A 24,390-nucleotide genomic window follows, 5' to 3' on the forward strand; every position below is an offset into this window, starting at 1 on the left:
ATGTTCCGTGTCATCTATGTTTGTTGCCAATTTTATTGTTCCGACCCATTTCTGTGATCTTAGCCGATTGCATCGGAATAAGTTAGTAGAAACTATGTAATTTTTGCGTGATTTAATTTGGCAAAATAGTCACGAGGAAATAATCCATAAAATAATAGGCGCAGCATGTTTTCTTGTTGGTTCGACATCTTTGAACAAGAACAAAAAAAAAATCTTATTTTGAAACCTTGCAAATTGTGACCAGAACCGATTCACCCATTATCCTCCAGGGATCGCTGGTGTTATGCAAATGTAGATAGAAAGAATATCGAATAACGCAGCTAATACCCGCTGGCCACGAATTCTGTATTCCAGCCCGAAACGGCTTTAATCCAGCAGAAGTCTCCAATAAGCATACCGGTTGACTCTCTCTCGCAGCACACGTAAATTATTTATCATCATTTGCGATTAAAAGATTTTCTATACAAACATTCTAACCGTCCACTGAAGGGGGCAAAATAGACAGGGGACATTTCCAGCGGCGGCCGCTCGTTTCGTTGTTTGGGAAGGGTTTTCAAAGTGTTTTAACTTTGGCTACATAAGTATATATAAAAGCTGGCGTAAAGACGCCAGTCGGTTCATTATTCTACGGCGGTCATAAGTTCAGAGGTGTCCTCTCTCGGTGCTCACGCGCTAAGCAGCTATTAAAACCCCCCGAACGAAACCGTCGCCGTCGTCTTCCCAAAGTGAAGTAGCATTTAGTTAGTTAAAGTTTGTGCGCGCCAAAGTTAATCGCGATCGTTTACGGATTGTTCACAGAGCGCGAATTTTCCTCAACCTAGGTGCTGTACCATTCTGCGACGATTAGGATAGCCGGCTGTTTACAAAGATGAAGCTATTGGTGAGTGGGCTAGTGACCGTTTGAATTTCGAGAGGCGAACGTGTGGCCGCCTAAAGGTGGCCCTTAAGTGAACGATGATCTGGCAGTAAAAAGTGCATCCAAGATGGGCGGCGTTGGGGTCTTTGATGATGATGACCGAGGGCTCATTGTGCGCACGAATGTTTTATTGAATGTTCGGATTGATGGACAAATGGGCACAGTAATAGAGTTCGGGAAAGTTCGATCTCCCGAAGAATTTTCATCCTACTGAAGTGATGTGGTTTCATGCAAATCAACAATAGTCAATAACCATTACTGGAATTTAAAGTTGTGTCTCAAAAATAATGAACCCATTAGGGAGTGATCTATTTTGAGTGTTTCATTATTAGGAATAATCCGCAGAATTCGTGCAGAATTCTGGGATACCATATAATGTGAATGTGGAAATTATGATTTAGGAAATTGGTTGGTTGTATGATCAGTTCCAATGATTGTATATAACTATGATTTCTATTTTTAGTTTACCGTAAAAATTGCCAAGAAAAAAAAATTGAAAAATGATTCTTGAATTCAATTTGTCCCTCATATCTAAGACGTGGATTCTTCCATTGTGATTCTCTTGAAAACCTGGAATTTTTGAATGTTTAGTTAAATGTAATTTCAAATTCTATTTCGACTATTTCGTCTATCGATTCATTAGATTTATGGAAACTTTTTTGAATATGTATTTACCTTACAATTTCTTGGAGAAAAGTTTTTTTTCTAATATTAGTCATACTTTTATTAAATATATTGTATGAAAATACCTCATCATTATACAGCCATTCCATGTCAACCCAATATAGTGGTTCTCAGATTTTCGTGGAAAGTGGTATATTTGTTCTTTATCGCAAAATATTAGACCCGTATTTTTTCATTTTTTCATAAGGGTGCCCATTTCCATTTTAGCGTGGTCCTAACAATCATTTTTTCGTCTTTTTTCCAGACTTTTTTTCGAAAATTCATACTTTTTGAGCTACTGGACCGATTTGAATGATCGACATATAAAATTGAAGTCTATGCCTAGCCTATCCTTGCTAGCCTTTTATTAAAAAATAATGAGTTTGCTAAAAAAATGGATTTTATTTTCGTAATCATTGATTTTAGTCTTTTTTATTGTTTTCATGGCTTTGGACTAGAAAGCTCTATTGTTTTACATTTTTTCTTGAAAGCTGAGGATTTTTTACATAATATATCTCGATATCGGAGATGCTATCTTCATAGTTTTTGAGATATGGTTTTTCAAAGTTAAACGGTGGTCCGAAAAATCATTTTTCACCTTTTGTCCAAAAATTACTTTTTTTCAAAAATTCATAACATTTGAACTACTGAACCGATTTAGATGATTGGCATATTAAATTTAATTTTATTTTTCGAACTATTTTTTTAATGATTTTTTTTAAATTGTTTGATTTTTAATGAAAACTTAAACAACTTCCTTTATTTTATTCTCTGGCCAGAATTTTGCAGGCCTTATAGTCTTTTAGTCAAATTAAAAAAAAAAGTTTTTATATTATTTCTTTATTTTAGGCTCATTCGCATTTAGCTGTAACAGAGCCGAATTTTCATCGTGTACACGTCACATGTTTATCATATCTATACATAGTACATTTACACAGTAGCCATTTAGGCGCAAGGGTATTCCTTCTGTTCTACCATTACCCAGTTAGACCGGACAGCAGAAACAGTTGATATGATCATCGTTGAGTTATTAATAGAACAGCAGCCCGATGTTTCTTGCAGAGCAGAGCAGTTGTATGGATGAATCGATCTCAATTCTACTGTGGATCGATCTCCATCGCTGCGAACGCGCAACCAATGTGGCTACGAAAACCCCCGTAAAAAAAATAAAAAACTTAAAAACTCTTTGATTCGAAAACTATAAAACCCACAATTATTTTCCCTCCATAAGCTCATGTATGAAAATGTGCTTAAAATAGAAGCAAAAATAAGTTGCAGTCCGGGTTGCGTTAGATAGGGGATTAGATTGCAGATTCTCCGCCACGGAGTTCGCGTTGGCAATCGAGGGTTAATAATGATCAGTTTATAATGACATTGCTTCGAGAGAGAGAATTGATAGAGGCTTAATTTGGTTGATACACACCATAACGTTTATCATGCATTTTTGGGAGAAAATTCATAAAAAGGCATTTAGAAACATCTACTTTTAAGTTTTTTACTTCCGTAATTCCGCTAACTGAAATGTTCCAAATGTTGGAAGATGAGAAAACTTGGCAATTAATCCAATTGCCAAATTTTCTCATCTTCCAAATGGAATCACTTTAATCGTTATGAGTAGCGTACATTTTGAATTAAAGACGGTTTGTGGCAAACAGCACCCAAAAGCAAGAGCATTCGACTGCTCTGTTAGCCTGGTGTAGAAGGATTTTTTAATCAGCCATTCCATGCCAAATCGATACTGTGGTCCTCAGATTTCCGTGAAAAGTGGTAAATTCGTTCTTTATCGCTATTTGACCTGTATTTGATATTTGAACCGTATTTGTAATTTGAACCGTATTTGATATTTGACCCGTATTTTTCAATTATATGCGGATATGCTTCCCTCATTTGTCGAGTAAAGATTCATTCCAAAGCATGGATGATGAATTCAATGAAAATTTGAATATTGATATCTCGGCAACTCTACACTGTAGTGATGCTGTAGGTTTTTTTGGAAAAAAATATAAACGATCAAAAAGTCAGGCGAAACAGTAGCATATCCGTTTATGCGAGGATTTATACCATGCTTATTAATTCTTTTACATATTCGGTCTTCGCCCGAAGCAAGGTATACTCTGTTTCTGATGGAATTTGGATTGAATTCTGTATTATGAGCTACTAACAAGCAACATGTTTCTAACATGTATGGCTCGCAGCAGTTTAAGACGAGGAAGCAAACATGTTCTGGGAAATTAGAATATTTAAGCAGTGTGAAAAATGGCTAAATATTGTGAAACAGAACTATGGATATAAAATTAAATTATAATGCTTTGATTGGAAATTATGTTTTTGTTTACCCAAAAATCGACATTATCTTTTCGGACAACCCAATATGAGCTATCCTGATTTATCCTGATTTTTATTTTTATTCTCCCTGATTTTTTAAAATTATAGTTGGCAACCCTGCTCATGTAGTAAAAAAAAATTAAAATGGTCACATTTCTATTCCATATTTGAAATACAAACAAAAAATCTCCAATTAAGACGTGGCAAAGATGAGTGTACAGTTCAAGTTTTTATTAAAAAGAAAATTGAAATCCGTTAACAGATAAAAAAATCAATCCCCTAGTATTTGGTATTGCCCCCCTTTGGCGACCAGCACATTCTGCAAGCACCGAGGCGAGATTGCTGGTCACTGTAGACTGTAGATACTCAATAGTGTTCAAGCCCGGTGATTGCGGAGATGTTTTGAGTTGGTTGGAACATTATAGAGCAGGCATATCGGCACCATGAAGTCAGTTTGCTTCGGGTTATTATTCTGTTGAAAGTAGTTTTCACGAGGGAGACTCTGAATGGGATACCGCAGGTTACGTTTCAGGAAGACCAATTAAGCCATCTTGTCCATCGCCGAATCGATAAACTCCATAGTTCCAGTTCCAGAAGCCACCAACGTGCCATACATCATCTGGCTGCACCGATACTGGTTTTCTCCACACCATCTGTCTTCCATCCGATTCAAAGAGATTGGTTTTCGGCTCATCTTTTAAAAGACCCTGCTCTAGAACTCCTTAGGCCTGTTTACATATGCTGTAGCAAACTGTAGTCATTTTTTTTTCATATCACCTTTGAGATGAAATACTTTTCACGGCCTACACGACCTCTCAGATTGTTTCTGTATGCTGCTCTCCAGACAGTGTCTGCGCTGACAGGTCTTCCAATGATGCCGGCTACTTCGGTAGTCAATTACGAATGTTTGTTATAGGGTTCTTTCGCAATGTTCGCACAATTACTCGTTCATCATCAGAAGGTAGGTTCCGTTTGCGTCTTCCACCCGAGAGCTTTTCCATGGTTCCTACGTATTTCCACTTGTTTATGATTTTCTTTACTGTAGGGTGGGTTCTTCCGACAGCAGCTGCTATTTCCCGCAATGTCTTTCCTCGACAGGTTTTACTTATTATCATTGTACGTTTAACAATATCTATTTCTTTCCTCTTACCTGCCATTTTGATAAAAACTTTTTCAAACACCAAAAAAAAAACAAACACCATCACTGCTCAAGCAGGGGATTGGTGTTAACATCACCCACTGACGAAAAAAAGTATGCTCATTCGCAAAGATCTGAAAGTTTAATTTGTTCGGAGAAATTTCAATTTTGCGATGCTTAGAATAGAGATTGTTTTCAATTTTCTGGAATAAATAATTAGCAAAAAAGTTTTCGCGAAATTTTCTTGCGCGCATAGCTAGTTAAATGTGTGTGTTATTAATATGCATAAAAAAAAGAAATGTATTCAACATATTTTGTGCCAAATAAATGGAGCGTATCGTCAAGTAGCATGTGTACACTCAATTTTGCGATTGGTTGTATATATTCATCATACATCATCACCTCCTGAATGATTGTGGGTAAACTATCTAAAACCCTGTATTTGTAAAATTGAAAGTAAAGTCTCAATTTTTTCAAATGTCATAAAAGGGATGTCGTCTGTGTAGACGACAGGTTCATCCTCGGATACGCACTTGTTCTGCAACCAGCAAAAATGGGTCACCGTGTATGGAGAAACTACCGATTGACGTCCGATGACGAATCAGTCAAATGCTACCATATGATCAATAAGCGAGAGCAGGCTCCCAATTTTGAGATTTAATAGAGAGTTTGTGTATTCACAAACGCCAAAAATATGATTACCAAACCGTCAGCCGAAAATGGTATAACTGAGACAGTTCTCATCATCATTACTGTCACATTGTCACACAACCTTGGGACAGTGTACATTTCCGACCAGGAGTGGTCACCCGACATGGAACATCCGCCAAGGGGAAATTGAATTAGTGTTGAAATGATCGCTAGAACCGATGAGAACAACCTTGCTGGAGATCACGTGAAATTAATTCATCATAAAACTTGTTTCAAATTAGACATCTATAAAAAAACGTTTTAATTTCAACAGTGGGAACCGTGTTTTGGTGTGAATGGCGCAAAAAGCACTGTATCGCGGAAGAAGACGCTCTGACATTGAATCGAGAGCCGAAACATAATTAGATGGCGTGTTAACACATCCAATTTATTATAAAGTTACTTGTGTATCATCTCGAATGCGGTAGAAAATTAAGGTTTCTGGTGTAATTTTAACGGGTCTTTCATTCAAGTACTTTTTTTTTATCAAACACAGTTTATTTTGAGATATTGAGTTCAAATTTATTTTGGTTGTAGTTCAACTCTCAAATTTCAAGAATTACCACCACTGACCCGTTTGCACTGATCGATCTGTTGGACACAATTTCCCACTATTCGGCCACACATTTCGACCGGAATGCTGTGAATTTCGCCTTTTGGCACTCTGATCTCTTCTATAGTAAAGCTGGCTTATTGGCATAGACTAGTGACTTGACAAAGCCTCATAAAAAGAAATCCAATGGCGTCATATCGGATGAACGGAACAACCAATCGACAGGTCCATTTTTCGAAATAACGCGTTCCTCAAATTTACTTTCCAATAAATCCATTGTAACGTGCGCTGTGTGGCAAGTGGCACCGTCTTGTTGACGGTAATATACGGTTGTTTTCATCGACGAAGAAATACGCCCAAACCACTCCTCCGGCATGCAAACCATACTGAAAAGTTTTTTTTTGCAGTTGTTGACAAACGAGCCTTATCGCTGAAGATGATTTTTTGATGAAAATCACCATTTCGTCAGAGTCCAATCGGAGAAGTTTCAGAGCTTCATATGGTTAAGTGCCTTCAGTTCTTGAGTCAATTTAATCTTGTAAGGATGTCCCAAGATCTTTCCGCAAAATACGCTACAGTGATGTTTGGGAGTTGCCCAATTCTTGAGAAGGCCGTGCAATTGTCTGATTTTGGTCATTTCAGATGGATTTACTTGCGGCTGTGATATTTTCGTTACTTCGTACGGGGCGATGTCTCGTTGACATGGGAATATCCAACAGTGAAAATGTAGACTCAAATTTGGTCACTAGACTATGAACAGCCTGCCGGCTGGGATGATTGTTACGGTGGAAAATTGGAGTAAGCGCTCTGAAATTTGTGACCACCGACTTCGAATTTTAGTAAAAGTTTTTAAAGAATATTAAGCGTTGCTTGTTGTAATGAAAATGTTGACATTGACAATACAGTGGGATCTGTGTCAGCTAGACTTTACTTTTTTTTACTTTCTCCTCGACAGTGTGTTTTGGAATGACTGTACATCCACAGCATCCACAGTATACTAATACACTTTGTCCAACTTCTATAAGACCAGGTGATGATCTTGCATTCATTGTGAACAAACAATGCTTTAATTTCAATTTTAAGTGTGTAGGTATTGGTGACTACCATACACTGCATTATTTTCATATGTGTCCGTGCAAGCGCTGAGCGTAAACGAGTGTTTTCGTATTTTCAACTGTCTAGTTTCTATAGGACCAGTTACATTTTCCGTTCTTTTAGTTGTTTTGATCAATTAAATCTGGAAAATGCCGAAGGGAAAAGTGCTCACGGAGAGAGAAGAGAGACAAATCGATGCATTTCACCGAGAAAATGTTGGTATCAGAGAAATTTCTCGTCGGATTGGACGATCCAATCAAGTAGTGCTCAATTATTTGGCGAATCCTTAAGGGTACGGTAAGAAGAAGAGAGCTCCACATAAATCGAAGCTCTCTGGCCGGGATAAGCGGGAAATATCTAGAACAATACCTCACAATCGCATGTGAAAATAAAGCAATATTTCAACTACTTAACTGCTCGGGTGACAATTCATCAAATTTTGGTATGTTGTGACGAAAAATGTTTCCAAAAGAATACATTTTGTTTTATATCATAATGAAGAGTTCTTCAATGTATAGGTTATCTTCACTGACGAAAACAAGTTCAATTTGGATGGTCCTAATGGTTTCAACGGGTACTGGCGTGATTTACGGAAGAAGGAACAGTATTTTTCAACCAGGAATTTTGGTGGAGGCTCGTGTATGGTGTTGGCGGGATTCTGCGCAACCGGAAAGCAAAATAGCTTTCACATCATTCAAGGACTACACACTTGTTCTGGAATCCTCTCTCCTACTGTTTTTGTGTGGATATCGTCACAAAAAATTCACATTCCAGCAAAACAATACTTCTATTCATACCAGCAAGTGAACTAAGCAATGGATTAAGGACCAAAAAATAATTTTTTGGACTGGCCGGCTCGCTCTCCAGACTTGAATCCTGTTGAAAATCTTAGGGGGGATCCTTGTACGCAGAATCTACACTGAGGGAAAACGGTACATCACGATTGAAGAACCCAAGGTTGCAATTTAGGAAAAATGGAAAAATATCGTATAACCCGTTCAGTAGAATTTGGTAAACAGTATTCCAACACAAATTTTCAAGTCGAAATGGCAAGGTCAATTATTAATACTTATGAATTTTGAATTGGTTTTATAGAAACTGGACAGCTGAAATTATCATATTTAAGCACAGTAAATAAACAAAAAACTCTTTTGAATGGAATTGACGTTAAATATACTTTATTCTAAGCAGTCTACAATGTATGAATGTATCCTGTTAATATTCTAACTGTTTGTGTTGCAACGAAATAGAATCAGGGTGGTCTTATAGAAGTTGGACAGAGTGTATACTGTGGTTTGTGGGTATACCATAAACGGGTAAAGCGGATTTAAATCTATCTCTTCAAAATATCCTTCAACAGGCTCATTAACATCATTCATACATAGTTCAAAATAAGATTTGATTGCTGAAATGCAAAAAATTCCAGAATTAAATATATTATATATTATATATTATATATCAGGGATGGCCAAACGGTAGCCCGCGGTCTACCGGTCGCCCGCTTAGGTATTCCTAGGCGCCCGCCAGCTGGTCTAGGATAGTGTCACTTCCGAATGCAATGGAATAAATATCCCTCCACCTTTTACCGTGATAATTTTTTATGGTGTTTATGCTAACCTCAATAAAACAAATTAGTTGTGAGAGTAGTTATTTCTTCATAAAAGGTTCGGTTTTATATTTTCTCTCAGATTGTTAGTTATTTAATATTAACCCATCCAGTTGTTCGACCTCTTGTGATAAAGTAGAAAATTGTCACTAGGAATAATTTCAATAATTTGTTAAATTTGAACAATTGAAAAGGTTGGAAACAACCGGCATAAGGTTACGAAAATCGATAAAAACTAAATTTTCGAACAAAACTTCGTTTTTGACTGCGTACTCGTAGGTGAGTTTTAATAAAGTATTGTTATTTTAATTTAAGAAGTAAATTTTAAGTAATGAGAAAATTATCTGCACATTTAGATATTTTTTTTTCAAGAAACATAGTCATGAATAGAACAACAGTGATGAATGAGAAATTAAAAATTTCTAAAATTAACTATTGAAATCTATTATGTAATTCTAGTTCAACAGATTTTTGCTTGTTAGCTCTATTTTACTGTTATAGATACAGTCGGGTGAAAGCTGTCTCCATAACTTTTCGAGCTGTTCAGTTTGCTTGTTACATTTCTGATGCTTTGCTTTAAGAAACATTTGACAACTCGCTTTGATAAGATTCTATTGATTTACAAAACGATAGTGATCTATCGTTCGATCCAATTTACATAATAGGGACCAGCATTTTCGATAGATAATCAATAATTTTCATTTAATTAGAAAAAGTGATTCACCTCTAACTGGACATCTAGCTAATTGGAGGACCTGTAATGCGACACGAATTATTGGATATTTTGATATGATTCTCTAATTCGACGTAAACCTCCTTCGTGCAAGTTTCTACAACATGATAAATTTTTAGGAGAGTTTTCAATCATTTCACTAGATTATGCATTTTGGACACTTTTCTAGTGACTATTTGTTAGATTTTCAATGATTTTCCTGTTTTAACTTATTTTTCACATTGGGTTGTGTTTGTTGATAAGTCCAATTACAGGTAACAATCGCCTCTAATGCGACACTGAGTGGTGTCTCAGTATGACCCATTAGAGGTCTGTATCTGTATCTTTTTTGCATTAAATAAATACAACTAATGCCTAAAAACAGCATCAGCTAAAACAATAGCAAAATTATAGAGACACGCACAGTCTCTGACAATGTGCGCGAGTATACGAGTTATGATTTTGCGCGCAAGTACAGGAGGGTTCAAACAAGAAAATCCAACCGTGCTATACGTCTGGCATTTAGTCGAAAGTCTTGTCTTGTGTTGTCTCAGTTCTAGGAAAGAACCTGATGTCATCATCCAATTTCGTCACAATTTTCACTGTCAACCAAGTCGAGTGGATATAACTTGTATATAACTTGATGAGATTAATCGTTAGAGTGCTGAGCAAATTTTGTGAGAGTATGCCAAAAATGTGAATGAGTTTGAGTATATTTAAAAAAGCTTCAGCTTAAAGGGGGCATTTGAAACCATTTCCTAAATCTATCGAAAAATTGATGGGCATTCAGTGATAGCATCTAGATTTTTCCATTATATTCCCGGAAGACGAAATCGTTTGTTAAAAGGTGATCCCTAGAGGAGCGCTATCCTCAAACTCGAACGGTCAAAATCAATGTTCACTGATAAACAAATTTTTGAAAAGATTTCCACGATCAAAAATATCGAAAAGTTCGAAAAGAGAAGATCGATTTTCGCGATTTGTTGCAGTACAAAGAACGAACCAAAAAATCGGAAATCGGAGAGGAAAAGATCGATCTTCTGAATATCGATGCAAGATCGCCCAATCCTAGTTCAAACTTGGTTTTATTGTCTAGTATTCATTAATTTTTTAATGACTGTTTGATACAGTCAACGTTGGTAGCCCGCAGCCTAACATTTGAATAATTAGTCGCCCGTAGTGCCCAAAAGTTTGGCCACCACTGTTATATATATATTAAATATCAACTCATAACATTTATTTATAAATAGTATTACTTCTATTATCAATTTATTAATAGTGCTCAAAATTAACCATTGGTAAATTATTATGAATAAACTAGCTGAACCGACAAACTTTGTTTTGTCATATAAATTATTTCTAGTGAACATTTTTTCTTTGTAATTTATAACTTCTGAGTACGTTTATCAATTTGAAAACCTTCAGACAACTTCATTGGAGCTGATGTGTCGGCAGATGGGGTAGTTTATTATTTCATCGTTGTCATTCAATCGAGAAGTTTCACATCGGTGTCATGAATTTAAAATACAACCACATTGCTTCCCTTATTCATGGATTTGCAAATGTATTTTTGATCTTCACCGAATTGCAGAACTCAATATTAATATGAGCATGGCATGCCGTTTATCCAAGCCGTTTATTTCGAATTGCATGGCAAGGTTGCCACATTTGCACAACTCGATTGGACTTGAGTGATACGGATTGCAGAATGTAAAATAACGATCCGTTCTGGGAATTCAAATTCGGTTGGATTTCAGAATACGAATGAGTAATTGATCAGTAGAAGGTTCTGGAATTTCCATGGAAATTACACTATCGATTTTCTCTGGTCGTATTTTGTCGACTAAACAAACTTAAAATGTGCGTATAAGGTAAACCTTGCTTTCACCATTCAACCAAATACATCCAGCAGCTTGTGAGATCGAATTAGTATAATGTAGTAATGAAGTAATTTTTATATATTTTTTTTAAACCAATTATTAGAGCCTTGCTTTTGAACCATAAATATACTTTTCTGGAAAGAAGATAGTTCATCACCCTAAACGTGCTTTTGGTGATTAATCGGAATAGCATTCCAATCCGTCTCACATTCCCCCTATTCACAAGACTTGGCTCTCTCGGACTACTATTTGTTCCCCAATTTGAAGAAATGGCTGGTGAGGATTTTTTTATTCAAACGAGGCAGGAACAAATAGCTATTTTCTGATATGAATAAATTCTATTGTTCGGAAAGATTCAACAAACCAGAGCAGCCTGGGACCTAGTGGAAACTGGAACTGGAAATTATGTAGCGATTTCACACCAAATCAGCCGGCCGCTAACCCGACCCTCTCCGATTTTTTTTTGAAACTTGTTACTTATGCTAGAAACTACCTAAAATCACAATTTTCATCGTCATATGACTAATTGTGACAGATTTAAAAAAAAATCGTACTCTAAATAATTGATCTTTCCTTCAAAAAATCGTAACTCAAAATCCAGATGTCTGATCAAAGTATGATGTGCTACAAAGTTATTGGAAAATTTATGAACTATTTAGGAAAAATGACATATTTAATAATGTCCAATAATACATCATTTAATAATATGTAATTATACATCTACTCGAAAATTGTATTTAATATTGAAACCTTTAAATCGAAAAACATCCCCTCTTCGATATTTTTTGTATGTTTTTATTTGACACATTTCTACTTTAACCCTTTCATCGCCCCGTCACCCAGATCTGGGGGAAACTTTTCTCATTCAATTTGAAAAGGATTTTCAAACAGAATTTGATAGAATAGGCATTTAAATGTAAATACGGGATATGTAGAATAATCAAAAAATCAAAAACATAAAGAATATAGTTTTTATACTATACTTTTAAATGGTTTTATTTGAGCCAATTGTATGTATGTTTGCATGTTTATCTGTAGGATTGTCTCATGTCAATAGAAATATAACCCCTTCCTGTTGACTGATTGATCTGAAATTTGGAACCCGTCTTTATCTCTGCTCTAGCTATAAAACTGAGTATTCCATGATCTTGAAAATCCAAGATCGCGGCCGCTGCAAAATGGCGGACTACTATAGTTCCTGAATATCCGATTTGGAACTCAATCAGATAATACTCTAAATTTTTCTTCTAACGTTTCGCACTATTTCGTCGTCACTACTTCCTTCGCTTTCAGATTTACTTTTTCGCCGCCCCGTAAACATTTTGAGGATGAAAAAGACGGGTGGGTAATGTCGGGGACATAACCGGAGTGACGTAGGACTATACAAAGGGGACAGCTTTTGTTAAATATATATTTTAAATATATTGTTTTGTTTTCTTCTCCTACGTGAATACCTACCCATCTACCTGAAAAATGGATTAGTTTACTGTTTACTCTTTATGAACATGTTGGGGGTTCTGAAAAGAACCTTTGGTGTTGTGTTTTTGCGTTCTATTTTACAAACTTGATTCTTGATTTTTTTTCTGAAGGCTTTGTACTTATTAAATGTTCAACGCCGGGCATCTTTCGGCGTATCGTACATATCGTACAATCAAAATGATGGCTGTGATAGAGAATGCATAGGTGGTCATCAGCTCATTCACTATCATATATTTCACTATTGAGAACATTACCGTACCTTAAACTGTGGTTTCGGAGACGAATGAATTGTTAGATTTGTAGTTTCCGCAAACAAAGTAAATAAAAATTAAAAAGAACTGAGGTTTTGGAGACGTATTCTACGATCTGTCGAGAAATAAACGAGCTATTAGCGTTCTGAAAAAGCAACAGTGAATACAGGGATGACCTTCGGATTAAAGTCCTTTAAAATAAGGACAGAGCAGCAGGACATACATAGCTCATCATGTTGCTCCTTAGTTATTTTTCTATAGAATGCAGATGTAACGTCAGTCAATTTTCAACATCAGTTATCAACCAAAGAAAGCAGTTCTTGCTACCGAGAAAATTCGTTAATGCCATCCTGCATACAGTGTGTTGTAATTTGAAGCCACTTTTAATTCGGAAACTATGCATGGGTTTGTGAAAACTGAATGATCAATTTAAAAGACCCCAACCACCAATAAGTTCAAGAACAAGCATAAACAAAATAAATCAGTTTATATTATATGTCATATTATGTCACTTTAGAATGCATTGGTATTGTGAAAAACTTTTAATAACTCTTCTTTGAAAGGTTGAATGACCCTGAAAAGCGCCGTGTTTTACTATGGCTGGTTTTGCCACCAAAGCAGTCTGTATAAACAAACTTTTTCATTCTTCTACCTGCTGCCGTTTTGCGACTCGCTGAAACTAGTTGTTGCCACCGAACCGAATGTGCTCTGTTCTGTAGGCGGGTTTTCTTATTGTCGTGAGCAGCTTGCAAGCCAACTCGAGCATTCCGACGGCCGAAATTCTATAACCGCTATTAGGTATACTGGTGCTCCGGCACCAATCCGTTGATGCGATGTGATGTGAAACGATGCCATACAACCACACTGATTTACGGTTTGAAAGCGAATGATATATTTTTCAGCGGATCCGCGCGTTTTGTACTTTACACGCTCACAGGATAGAGACAAATCGGCAGACTCAGCCAAAGGGGCGAGTCCAACGAGACGAACGAATGAGCGTTAAAAGGCAGCGATGGCAAAAAAATACATTCATTACGATTTGTTCGCTCGTTGGATTCACATGCAGGCTAAAAAGGGTCCTTTTCAAGATCACGAAACTATTTTTAATCTAAAGAGTTTATTGTATTGTTATCACTCGATATCTCCATCTTGTTCGGCTAAACCTTCCTGTTTAGCGATTGCGTTTGCCACTCGCCACAGCTTTCACAGTTGGAAAATTTCTTCCTCTCCAGCTTGTGACATGTTGTACAGTAAATTATATTTAATGCGACGTGCCGAAGCACCACTCTTGCACCACATCTTGCATTTTTTCCTACTTGTTCAGTGCCTATATTTTCATTTCACCTCCTATATCTTCCAGTTAGACGTAGACCTACGTCAAAAACACATGTAGGGGAAGGCGGGGTAAGACGGTCACCCTGAGCATAGAGTACAATTAAACACAATGCATACAAAATCGAGGCATTTCATTATGTTAGCATCGATCTTTAGGGTGTTTTCCGCAATCACGTTGACTTCTAAAATTTTTTCTTTTTAGTTCATAATGTTATTTTTTTTTATTAATTCGTTTATTTTTACAGGCTCAGTTACTTAAGTTTAAAGGAGCCGAATTCTTAAATATAATTTTAAAACTATATATATATATATATAAACAATTTTCTTAGATCTATGGTTAGTAAGGTGGAAAACCGATTACTCGCGGTGTACTCGAGTTTAGGAGGGTGACATATTTTTAGGAGAAGAATGGGATATAAGGAAATTGTAACAATGTTGATGAACACTCATTTCTTAAATCTATTCGTATATCTATAGTGTATTTACATTTCAACTTATTCTACTATTTATAGCAAGGGGACGAATTACCCGCAAAGGAAGGAAAGGAGGGTATAAGGATGTAGGGACAATCATACACGAAGATCTATAGCTTTAAGGAAAACATATATATGGGACATGTAAACAAGGTCTAACCGAGCCAACACATCTCTCACCGGCACATTGGGCTGCCTTCCTCTAGCCCGAAGGGAGTTCTCTAAATTCGATCTGGCAACAAGATACACCTCACACGCCCAAACAACGTGTTCGATGTCGTGGTAACCTCGGCCACAAATGCAGAGATTGCTACCGGCCAGATTGAAACGAAAAAGTAACGCGTCTAACGAACAGTGATTGGACATGAGTCGGGAGAAGGTGCGAATAAAGTCCCGACTGAAGTCCAGACTTTTGAACCACGGTTTGAGGCTAACCTTAGGGATAATCGAGTGAAACCACCGGCCCAATTAATCTTCATTCCACTTGCGTTGCCAGTTAGCGATGGTATTTTTGCGGACTAAAGAATAAAATTCATTGAAGGCGATTTGACGCTGATAAATATCGCCTTCAATTGCACCTACCTTTGCTAATGAGTCAGCCCTCTCATTACCCGGAATGGAGCAATGTGAAGGGACCCAGATAAAGGTAATGACATAACAGCGTCTGGATAAAGCACTCAAAATTTCTCGTATTCTCTCAAGGAAGTACGGCGAGTGCTTTTCCGGCCTCACTGAACGGATAGCTTCGACAGAGCTAAGACTATCCGTTACAATGTAATAGTGTTCAACAGGTCGTGAGGCGACGCTGTCCAGCGCCCAATGAATTGCTGCCAATTCAGCAATATACACTGAGCAAGGATTCTGAAGACTGTGTGAGGTGCTAAAAAATTCGTTGAACACTCCAAATCCTGTGGACTCGTTTATAGTGGACCCATCAGTAAAGTACATATTATCACAATTGATACCCCCATACTTTTCATCGAAGATCGTTGGAGCGATCCTCGATCGTCAGTAATCTGAATATCCATGGATATCTTGCTTCATGGACAGATCAAAATGCACAGAGGAATTGATGTAGTCAAGGAAACAAAAACGGTTGGGAATATACGAAGAAGGATCAACCTGCATGGAGATGAATTCATGATATGAACTCATGAATCCGGAGTGAAAATTTAGCTCGATCAGCTGCTCAAAATTTCCGATCACCAATGGGTTCATAACCTTACACCGGATGAAGAACCGAAGAGATAATAAATTGAAGCGATCTTTTAGTTGGAGTAGGCCTGCCAAAACCTCGAGACTCATGGTATGCGTTGAGGGCATACATCCCAACGCGATACGGAGACAAAGATACTGAATTCGCTCGAGTTTAATGAGATGTGTTTTGGCAGCCGATTGAAAACAGAAACTGCCATACTCCATCACTGAGAGAATAGTTGTTCGATACAACATTATAAGATCTTCGGGATGGGCTCCCCACCAGGTGCCGGTAATCATAATGTTATATTTTAAATTGAAAAAGGTATGAAAAAGGTGCTAATAAAGTCATGACGGGTCAAGTTGGCCACCACTAAGGGTGAGATGGCCACATGATATGACTCGTGAATCTAGCCGTATAGAGGATGATTGTATCCAGCAAAATTGTGCTACATATCAAGGTCGTTGTATTTTAGATCAAGCTTGACAAGAGTGGGAGGTGTTATTTTTCCTGAATTACCTATAATTTGCTTAAACCCTTGCGAAATAATCATAATTAACAATTATTATATTTGTTTTCTGAAAAAAAAAATCAAATTTATCATGAATGTGCCTTGAGTTATTCAACCAACAATGCGAGTGGTGTGATGTTCTCATTCAATTCGTCAATTAGGCGCGTTCATAGGTGCGTTTATGGCAAATCACATCTTTTATAATACTGGCCACCTTGCCCCCGCTACGCTATGAGTCAAGCAAAAGTGTTTCAATAATTCTATGAAATGCTTCAAGAACATACCTTTTCTATACAAACACACCTAACAGGCCTGTGTGTTTACTATAGTAACATTGTTTCACAGGACATGTCCATATTCACCACTGAAACACTAAATTTCTTTGCAAGCAAAATAACAAATCGCCATCTGAAAAGGTTATTTCTATTGTTTATCATTATCTGTTTTATTGTTAAAAAAAATACATTATAGGAGGTTGTGCTCAAGACACGACCGCATTGTTGACGTAGAACTACGCTGTAGTTTAATTCAAGTCGCTTGTTTATAACTGCGGATATTATTTTATAATGTTACGAACATTTTGAAATAACCATTCTACCAGTTTGGTCGCCCTGAAATGTTTTTTTCTATTGTAGAATAATTCGACGATAATTGTTTGATGATTCATTCTTGTGCTCGCAGAACAATATATGCTCGAGATAAGCGCAGCTGTCATCCTTAATGGAGAAAGTTTTGCGACTGGTACTCAAGCCCAAATAAATAACGACTTAATATAACTAATTGAATAACTTGCTATGACCCAAATCATTATTTGGTGCACAACCTTAACACCTGCTTCGCCATAACGTCAAATCAATGCATTGATGAAAGAAAACAAACAATGATAACTACTTGGAAAAAGGCTGAATATTTGCATCAGAAGAGATTCATTACTAATACCCTAGCGTAAATATTTCCCTCCGCCAAACAATCGTCAATCATAGCATAAAAAAGTTAGGCGATTGTTGCATCGTTACAGGGCCTATGCACACGTGAGCAGATACAAATGGGGTTTCGGCTTAGCGAAGATGCACTATTTTTACGTACGGTTAATGAAGCACGCACGTACGCACACAAATATCCATTTATCGATGGCTTGAAGCAACTAAATATATACACACTTTTCTCCATTTCTCTTCTCAACAGAAGCCCTTTCTGTGATAATACCAGTCTAGATTAGCTTAGCTGTCATCCTTTGTGGAGAGAGTTTTCCTACCGTCATGCGGAACCAAATCACAGATAAAATTCCAGAACATTTATTTCTTGGTGAGCTGACGATAGCTTGATGATTCCCCACACAATTGTGTAGCTCAGAATCTTAATGCAATGGCGTCACTTTGCTGCAATGATTGTAATGTTAGAGACATCAGCGAGTGAGTAATTTGATCGCGTCCACAACTCAATCCGAAACGAAGACATGTGATGACACAAACAAGGAAGAACAAGCGATATTCATTGCTTTGAATACAGAACGATACTGAATGTTTGCCTTCCTTCCTTGCTTGAGACTTCAAACTTCTTCAGTTCGTTCGTCTCTGACCTTCAAAAAGGCCCTTGGAAAACTTTACTGTATCCATCATATTTCTCCTCCACCCCCATTGGCTTGAGAAAGCCATTCGATCCCTCGCCGTCCAGCTCGCCCAGCAACGATGTTGTTCTGTCGATTTCCTCACGAAGCATGAAAGTTTGCCTCAGTGAGATCCACTGTTTATAACCTAGGCAAATATTCCCCTTCGTTCTTCTCCTTTTCCTTTGTTCACGGAGACTTTACATTTTACGATTTCCCCTTCGTTGCTCGTCGATAAGTTGCTCGTTATTGACAGCTCCGTTCGGGAAAGCACACAAACGGACAGAACAAATGTATGAAAAAATGGGAATGCTTACAATTTTCATCAATTTAAACCATATACAGACCATGGGATTGTAATGTATAGCATATCAAAAAAATCTTAGGAACTTTCCGATTCGTTTGGTATGTAAATCGCCAAAATCCGTTCGCGGCAAAAATATTTGTTAACGTTAACTTTATTTCATAAAAACGTGACCTGTTTTCTGATTTGGCACCCTTAATGAAAGACGTAGTTCTACGTCAAAAAAATTTGAGCCTATCCGAGTTGTGCAATTATTATTCTCATTCTCAGAAAAAAACTTGCAACTTGCTTCTTCTTTTAACTTTTTATTTACCAAGCGCAAATAATAATGAAAACAAATCACGTGAGAAGTCGGAGTTGCCAAATGTGATATAGTTTGTGACGATTATTTTCCCACAAAAGTGAAAAATGTAATATGTACTTGGTATGATATATACAGAACAGAAGAATTTCTAATCAGCAGTCAGTTGATTTCATTCGGATTCAACAGAAAAATAGTCCTGAATCGAACCCGAATTCATTATTATCGTTGCCCGCTTATTTCTCTAGCGAATCGAGAATTGAATTTGGGCCTCGCAAGAAACTCGACCGAATCACTCTGGGCGACGAAAGTGTTAACAAAGTTTGACTATAGTCTTGCCGCGTCGGACTCCAAAATAGAGATATGAATTTTTAAAAATTTATTAAATTTCAATACTTTGTGAAATCGTAACCATTTAAGAAAAGTAACATGGAAAATACAATCTACATGAAATTCAACAAGAAAAACCGATATCCGATATTCTACTAACATTATTTTCATTATGAGAAATTGGTTATATTTCGAGATCGGTTGGTCCGAGGATAAAACTTTATAAAAAGTTTTTCATGTTAAATCGCTATTTAATATTTTAAATACCTTACTAGTGAAAGAAAAGTAACGGGTAACAACCGATTAACAAGAATGCATTCCCTATTTTCAGGCTGTGTTCGCTTTCGTTCTTCTCTCCTGCCACCTAACAGCCGCCCAGGATGAGGTTCAGATTGTGCAATTTACTAACGAAAATAATGTCGATGGTAGCTACAACTTTGCGTAAGTTAAAATATTATTCAACAGCAGAAAATTGAAATGCTAACATGATTTTCTTGCAACAATTCCAGCTACGAGCAATCCGATGGTCAGAAGCGCGAGGAGAGTGGAGTCCTGAAGCCCGTTGAGGGTGCCGAGGTGCCTGCGATCGCTGTGAGTGGATCGTACGAATTTACCGATCCCAATGGACAGCGTTACCGTGTCGATTATACCGCTGATGAGCGCGGATATCGACCGACTGTGACTAAGCTGTAAAATGGGGTTATGTGTGAACTGTGCAATTAAGATAAAACTTCTCTGCTGAGCTAGAATATTATAAGACGAATAAAAATCGGCTCACAAGATCTTCAGGTGTAGTTATTTTTTTCCGCTGCTTAGCCATATTTGTTGGCAAACAAATCTTTATTTTCGTTGTTCACAGGTAAAAAGAGGTAAAAGATGCTTTGAAATGCTGATATGTACTGGAAAGACCAATCATGTTGTCTGAATTTTGGTTTTCCATACTATCCTCGGCCAAAACGAAGCTATACTCCGTCATGGAACATAAAATAATCAGGTATTGGTTACTTCTGTGCAAAAAATAGGTGTGATATTTAGCACTTTCGAATCACCATCCATTCCACATAACAACCGTGTTCAACTATTAATTTTTTTTTATTAAGCACATGATTTCGTGTTCGACTGATGTTAATTTTTAATTCTCTATGAAAAGCTATCTTATATCCTATTCTTGAATTCAACTGATCTAGAACGACGATTCCGCGGTCGATACTATATTTTAGGTATGTGAGCTCCCTCCGGCTGGAAACCGTTTTCGTCCGCAACGTAGGTGATTACGTATCGTGTTCCGTCTGGTCCCACGTACGAGTATGAGCCCCGTACCACGATCGATTCTGTGTCTGTTCCAGCGTTGCGCAGCTCGGCTTGCTCCTGTCGAATCGTTCCATCACTGGTTTCAAATCTGTTCATTGAAGATAAATCTCAGTCGGAGCGGAACTCAAACGGAGACAACCTATACGTGCTACTCACTCGAACTGATATCCATTGATTCCAATGTTTTCACTGTCATATTTTATAATTTCCGCGGTTTTCGAATCGTCCAAAGGAGCAGCCAAAGCAGCAATGAGAAATACACCGAACACAATTAGCTGTAATCGTAAGAAGCCATCGTTAGATCACTGAAACTCTTCTCAAATATCATGTTACCGTTTTCATCGTAATTCAGTCAATAGTGTCTATCACTGGCACTATTTTAAACTATTTCTTTCTGGGGAGACGTTAGAACACAAACTGGGCAGAATATGGACGACACCCACTTTTATAGGAACACATTGCGACTGGAAGAAAGTGCTCGTAAAGGTCTTCCCCATAGGACAGTGAATATAATTGGTAACCTGCAGTTACATCTGCTGACTAGTTACTAACTCATCCCGAACAACCCTGCGTCGGGTGATACATGACTGACGCCTGCTGCTTCATATATTGCACTTTGAATTCCAATATACACGTGCCAAACGAATTAGGATCGTGATTCAATCTATCCTCAGTTCTAGCTGAGACACAAGTAAATTTGTTCCTTCTCAATCTTGACTTGTGCAACATAAAGATTCATTTTTTATTTGTTTTTCGCCGAGTCGCGAATAAGCTGCCGTGTGTGACGTCGTTGGACACTGTACAGAATGAGTGGATGTTCAATAATACATTGCGTACTAAAGGGTGTGTCACATCAAATTGCATCACGGAAAAAAACGCTGTAGAAATTTAATTTTTGGGAAGTATATCTTCAGCTTTCGCTTATAATCAGATAAGAGTGTATAGATCACGTTGGCCATGCTTCACTGTCAATTTTTCGTAAATTTGGAAAAATGTCGTCGAACGAAAAAGAGCGTCGTGAATTAATCCTGTGCACTCATTTCGAGAATCCGGAGTTGTCACATCGGGACATCGGTAAGATGCTGGGAATCGTCCAATCCACGGTCAGCAGCGTACTAAAACGATACTTCGAGAACCTAACCATCGACCGGAAGGTGAAGAACGGCAAAAATGGATGCTCCGTCAGTGAAAAAGATCACAAGCGCGTAGTTAAGCAGTTTAGACGTGATCCGAGAAGTTCGGTCCGGGATGTCGCCAATAAGCTGAATTTGTCAAGTTCATTCGTCCAGCGGACCAAGCAGCGGGAGGGCCTGCGTACATACAAGGTTCAGAAGGCTCCTAACCGCGACGAAAGGCAAAACATGGTGGGGAAGACGCGAGCCCGGAAGCTGACGAAGCCGCATTGCCCGGCAATGGACGACGAAACCTACGTCAAAGCGGACTTTCGTCAGCTGCCGGGCCTGTTGTTCTTCTCCGCAGAGGACAAATTCAGCATTCCGGAGGAGATTCGCAAGCAGAAACTATCCAAGTTTGCCAAGAAGTACATAGTGTGGCAAGTGATCTGCTCTTGCGGAAAGCGGAGCGCCCCCTTCGTGATGACCGGCAAGGTAAACGGGCAGGTTTATCTTAAGGAGTGCCTACAGAAGCGCTTACTACCACTATTGAAGCAGCACGAGGGCCCGACCATCTTCTGGCCGGATCTCGCTTCGTGCCACTATTCAAAGGATGTGTTGGAGTGGTACGAAGCCAACGGGGTCACCTTCGTGCCAAAGGAAATGAACCCGCCCAACGCGCCGGAGCTTCGCCCAATAGAGAGTTTGAGTATGCAAATTTATCATTTATTTGTTGACTCAAAGAGATTTGACACCGGTCGTTCACATAGTTTGAGAAGTTTTTGTGTTTTAGTGGTGAAAGTTTTGTACTATTCACTCAGTTTAAAAACATAACAGATGGAAACCGAAAGAAGAAACCTGATCATGGACATGTTTGTCTGAGATCTGACGCAACCATGCTCGGAAAATACGAAGTTATTAATTTTGGCTAAATCTGCCGCCTGCAGTGACCTCGAACATTTCCACGAACGGGAGACATGTTAATAAGAACTTCAATTGTATCTTTGGAAACTCATGTTTCCCAAAAATTGAATGCATTTTCTTGCAATTCAATATTTTGCTGTTTTTCGAAATAATCGGCCAAATGTTTTCAAAAGAAAAAGTGTTTTTCAATGTTGTTTATTGAAATTAAAACAGATCAAAAAGTGGAACATTTTTTTCGATGCGGGTGATATGGACAGGTTTATACTATATGAAACGTAGAAGTTTATTGTTCTCGAGAGGAATAATTTTATTCAACCAAGGTCTGAATTCACCACGAATGTCCGTTCAATGATGAAAAAATCGAATTAATCCACCTAGAAATGATATTGTGCTTTTCCGCAGTATAAACGGACAGACCCTCAACTATTTTGGTTTTGGTTCCAGTCAGCTTTCGGACAGTCCTCCCTTGGAGATTTTATTTCCATTTATAGACGCGAGCATTTTTAAGGAATAGAATAAACAGGCTTTTCACGGTTCATCTTACTTTTCACAGTCCACTGGAAACTGTCCGTTTCACCCCATCAGTACAATTAATTCAATAATAAATTTTTTTCACTCACAAATGAATTTACTTTTCCGTGCATACCTAATATCGCTTCTCTGTTAACTTACAAACCGAAATGTAACCATCAGCGAATTGAATTCTGAAATTGAACCACTCAAAATGCTTAATATCGAAGCCGCAAAAATAACATCCACACGCGGATTCATGTTTGATTTTTGGTTTTTGTTTCTCTTTTCCACTTTCGATCAGTATTCATCGTCATAGGGTGGTTTAAATATTGTAGAACAGCATGCACAAGTGGCCCTCATAAACAGAAATTTGGAATTAATAACGTAACTATACAAATCAACCACCTGTCCATCTTATCCTAGCTGTTCGTCTAACCCGCATCTCCCCTATTCAGTTTGTTTTCATTTTTTTAGACAGTAAGATTGTTAATTTTACGTTTAAAAAAAATGTGAGGAGTTGTATCTAGGACACGACCGTATTTCCGACGTAGAACTATGGAATATTATTCGATCCGCTTGTTTATCACTCCGAATATTATTTTAGGATGCATCGAAATTTTTGAAATTACTTTTTATTTATTTAGTTATTTTTACTTCTTCAGGTGTCAAAATTTTCACTTAAAATTTGAACAATTTAAAACTGCATTCAAACTGTAGAGAATAATATGCCTTCCTTGATGGAGGCTACCAGACGTCGATACTGTAACCCCGATTAGTGGGAGCCAAAACTTCAAATTGAAATATCTCAAAATAATGTTTTTGGCGCTTGGTTCGTTTTGGCATTTTTGGCATTTTTTTTCTGAATAAGTTTTTTTGTATATATGTTTTTTTAATTTCCCATTCCCTATTTTTCCATCGTTATTTAAATATTTTTATGAAAAATATAAAAACACATTTTTCCACCGTTCGTTTCTCAAACAAAACGAATTTGTTTACGTTGTTAAATGAACAAAAAAATAGCGCTACGTCTGCTTTATAGTACTTCCATCCACATATGCCCAAGTAACCTCAATTAGTCTAAATCACTGGCGCATCACTGGCGAGTAGGAAGGCTTATTGAATGAGCATAATGAATTATTGAAATTCATTAAATCACACTTGCTG

At 37.5% G+C, this 24,390-nt stretch overlaps 2 protein-coding genes across 2 annotated transcripts; one reads left to right on the top strand and one right to left on the bottom strand.

The window, feature by feature from the left end:
* The first annotated feature begins 602 nt into the window (after positions 1–602).
* On the top strand, positions 603–20,145 carry LOC129767773 (endocuticle structural glycoprotein SgAbd-5-like). Its single transcript, XM_055768960.1, has 3 exons — positions 603–880; positions 19,698–19,807; positions 19,876–20,145. Exons 1-3 carry the CDS (start codon positions 869–871, stop codon positions 20,057–20,059), a joined length of 306 nt encoding a protein of 101 aa, XP_055624935.1. The 5' UTR covers positions 603–868; the 3' UTR covers positions 20,060–20,145.
* A 294-nt stretch (positions 20,146–20,439) lies between these two features.
* LOC129767772 (flexible cuticle protein 12-like) lies at positions 20,440–21,154 on the bottom strand. Its single transcript, XM_055768959.1, has 3 exons — positions 21,011–21,154; positions 20,834–20,952; positions 20,440–20,765 (listed from the first exon to the last, which is right to left on the bottom strand). Exons 1-3 carry the CDS (start codon positions 21,017–21,019, stop codon positions 20,576–20,578), a joined length of 318 nt encoding a protein of 105 aa, XP_055624934.1. The 5' UTR covers positions 21,020–21,154; the 3' UTR covers positions 20,440–20,575.
* Positions 21,155–24,390: the final 3,236 nt, after the last annotated feature.

This window comes from Toxorhynchites rutilus, chromosome 2 (genome assembly GCF_029784135.1).
Source record: "Toxorhynchites rutilus septentrionalis strain SRP chromosome 2, ASM2978413v1, whole genome shotgun sequence".
Taxonomy (NCBI): Eukaryota; Metazoa; Arthropoda; class Insecta; order Diptera; family Culicidae; genus Toxorhynchites; species Toxorhynchites rutilus.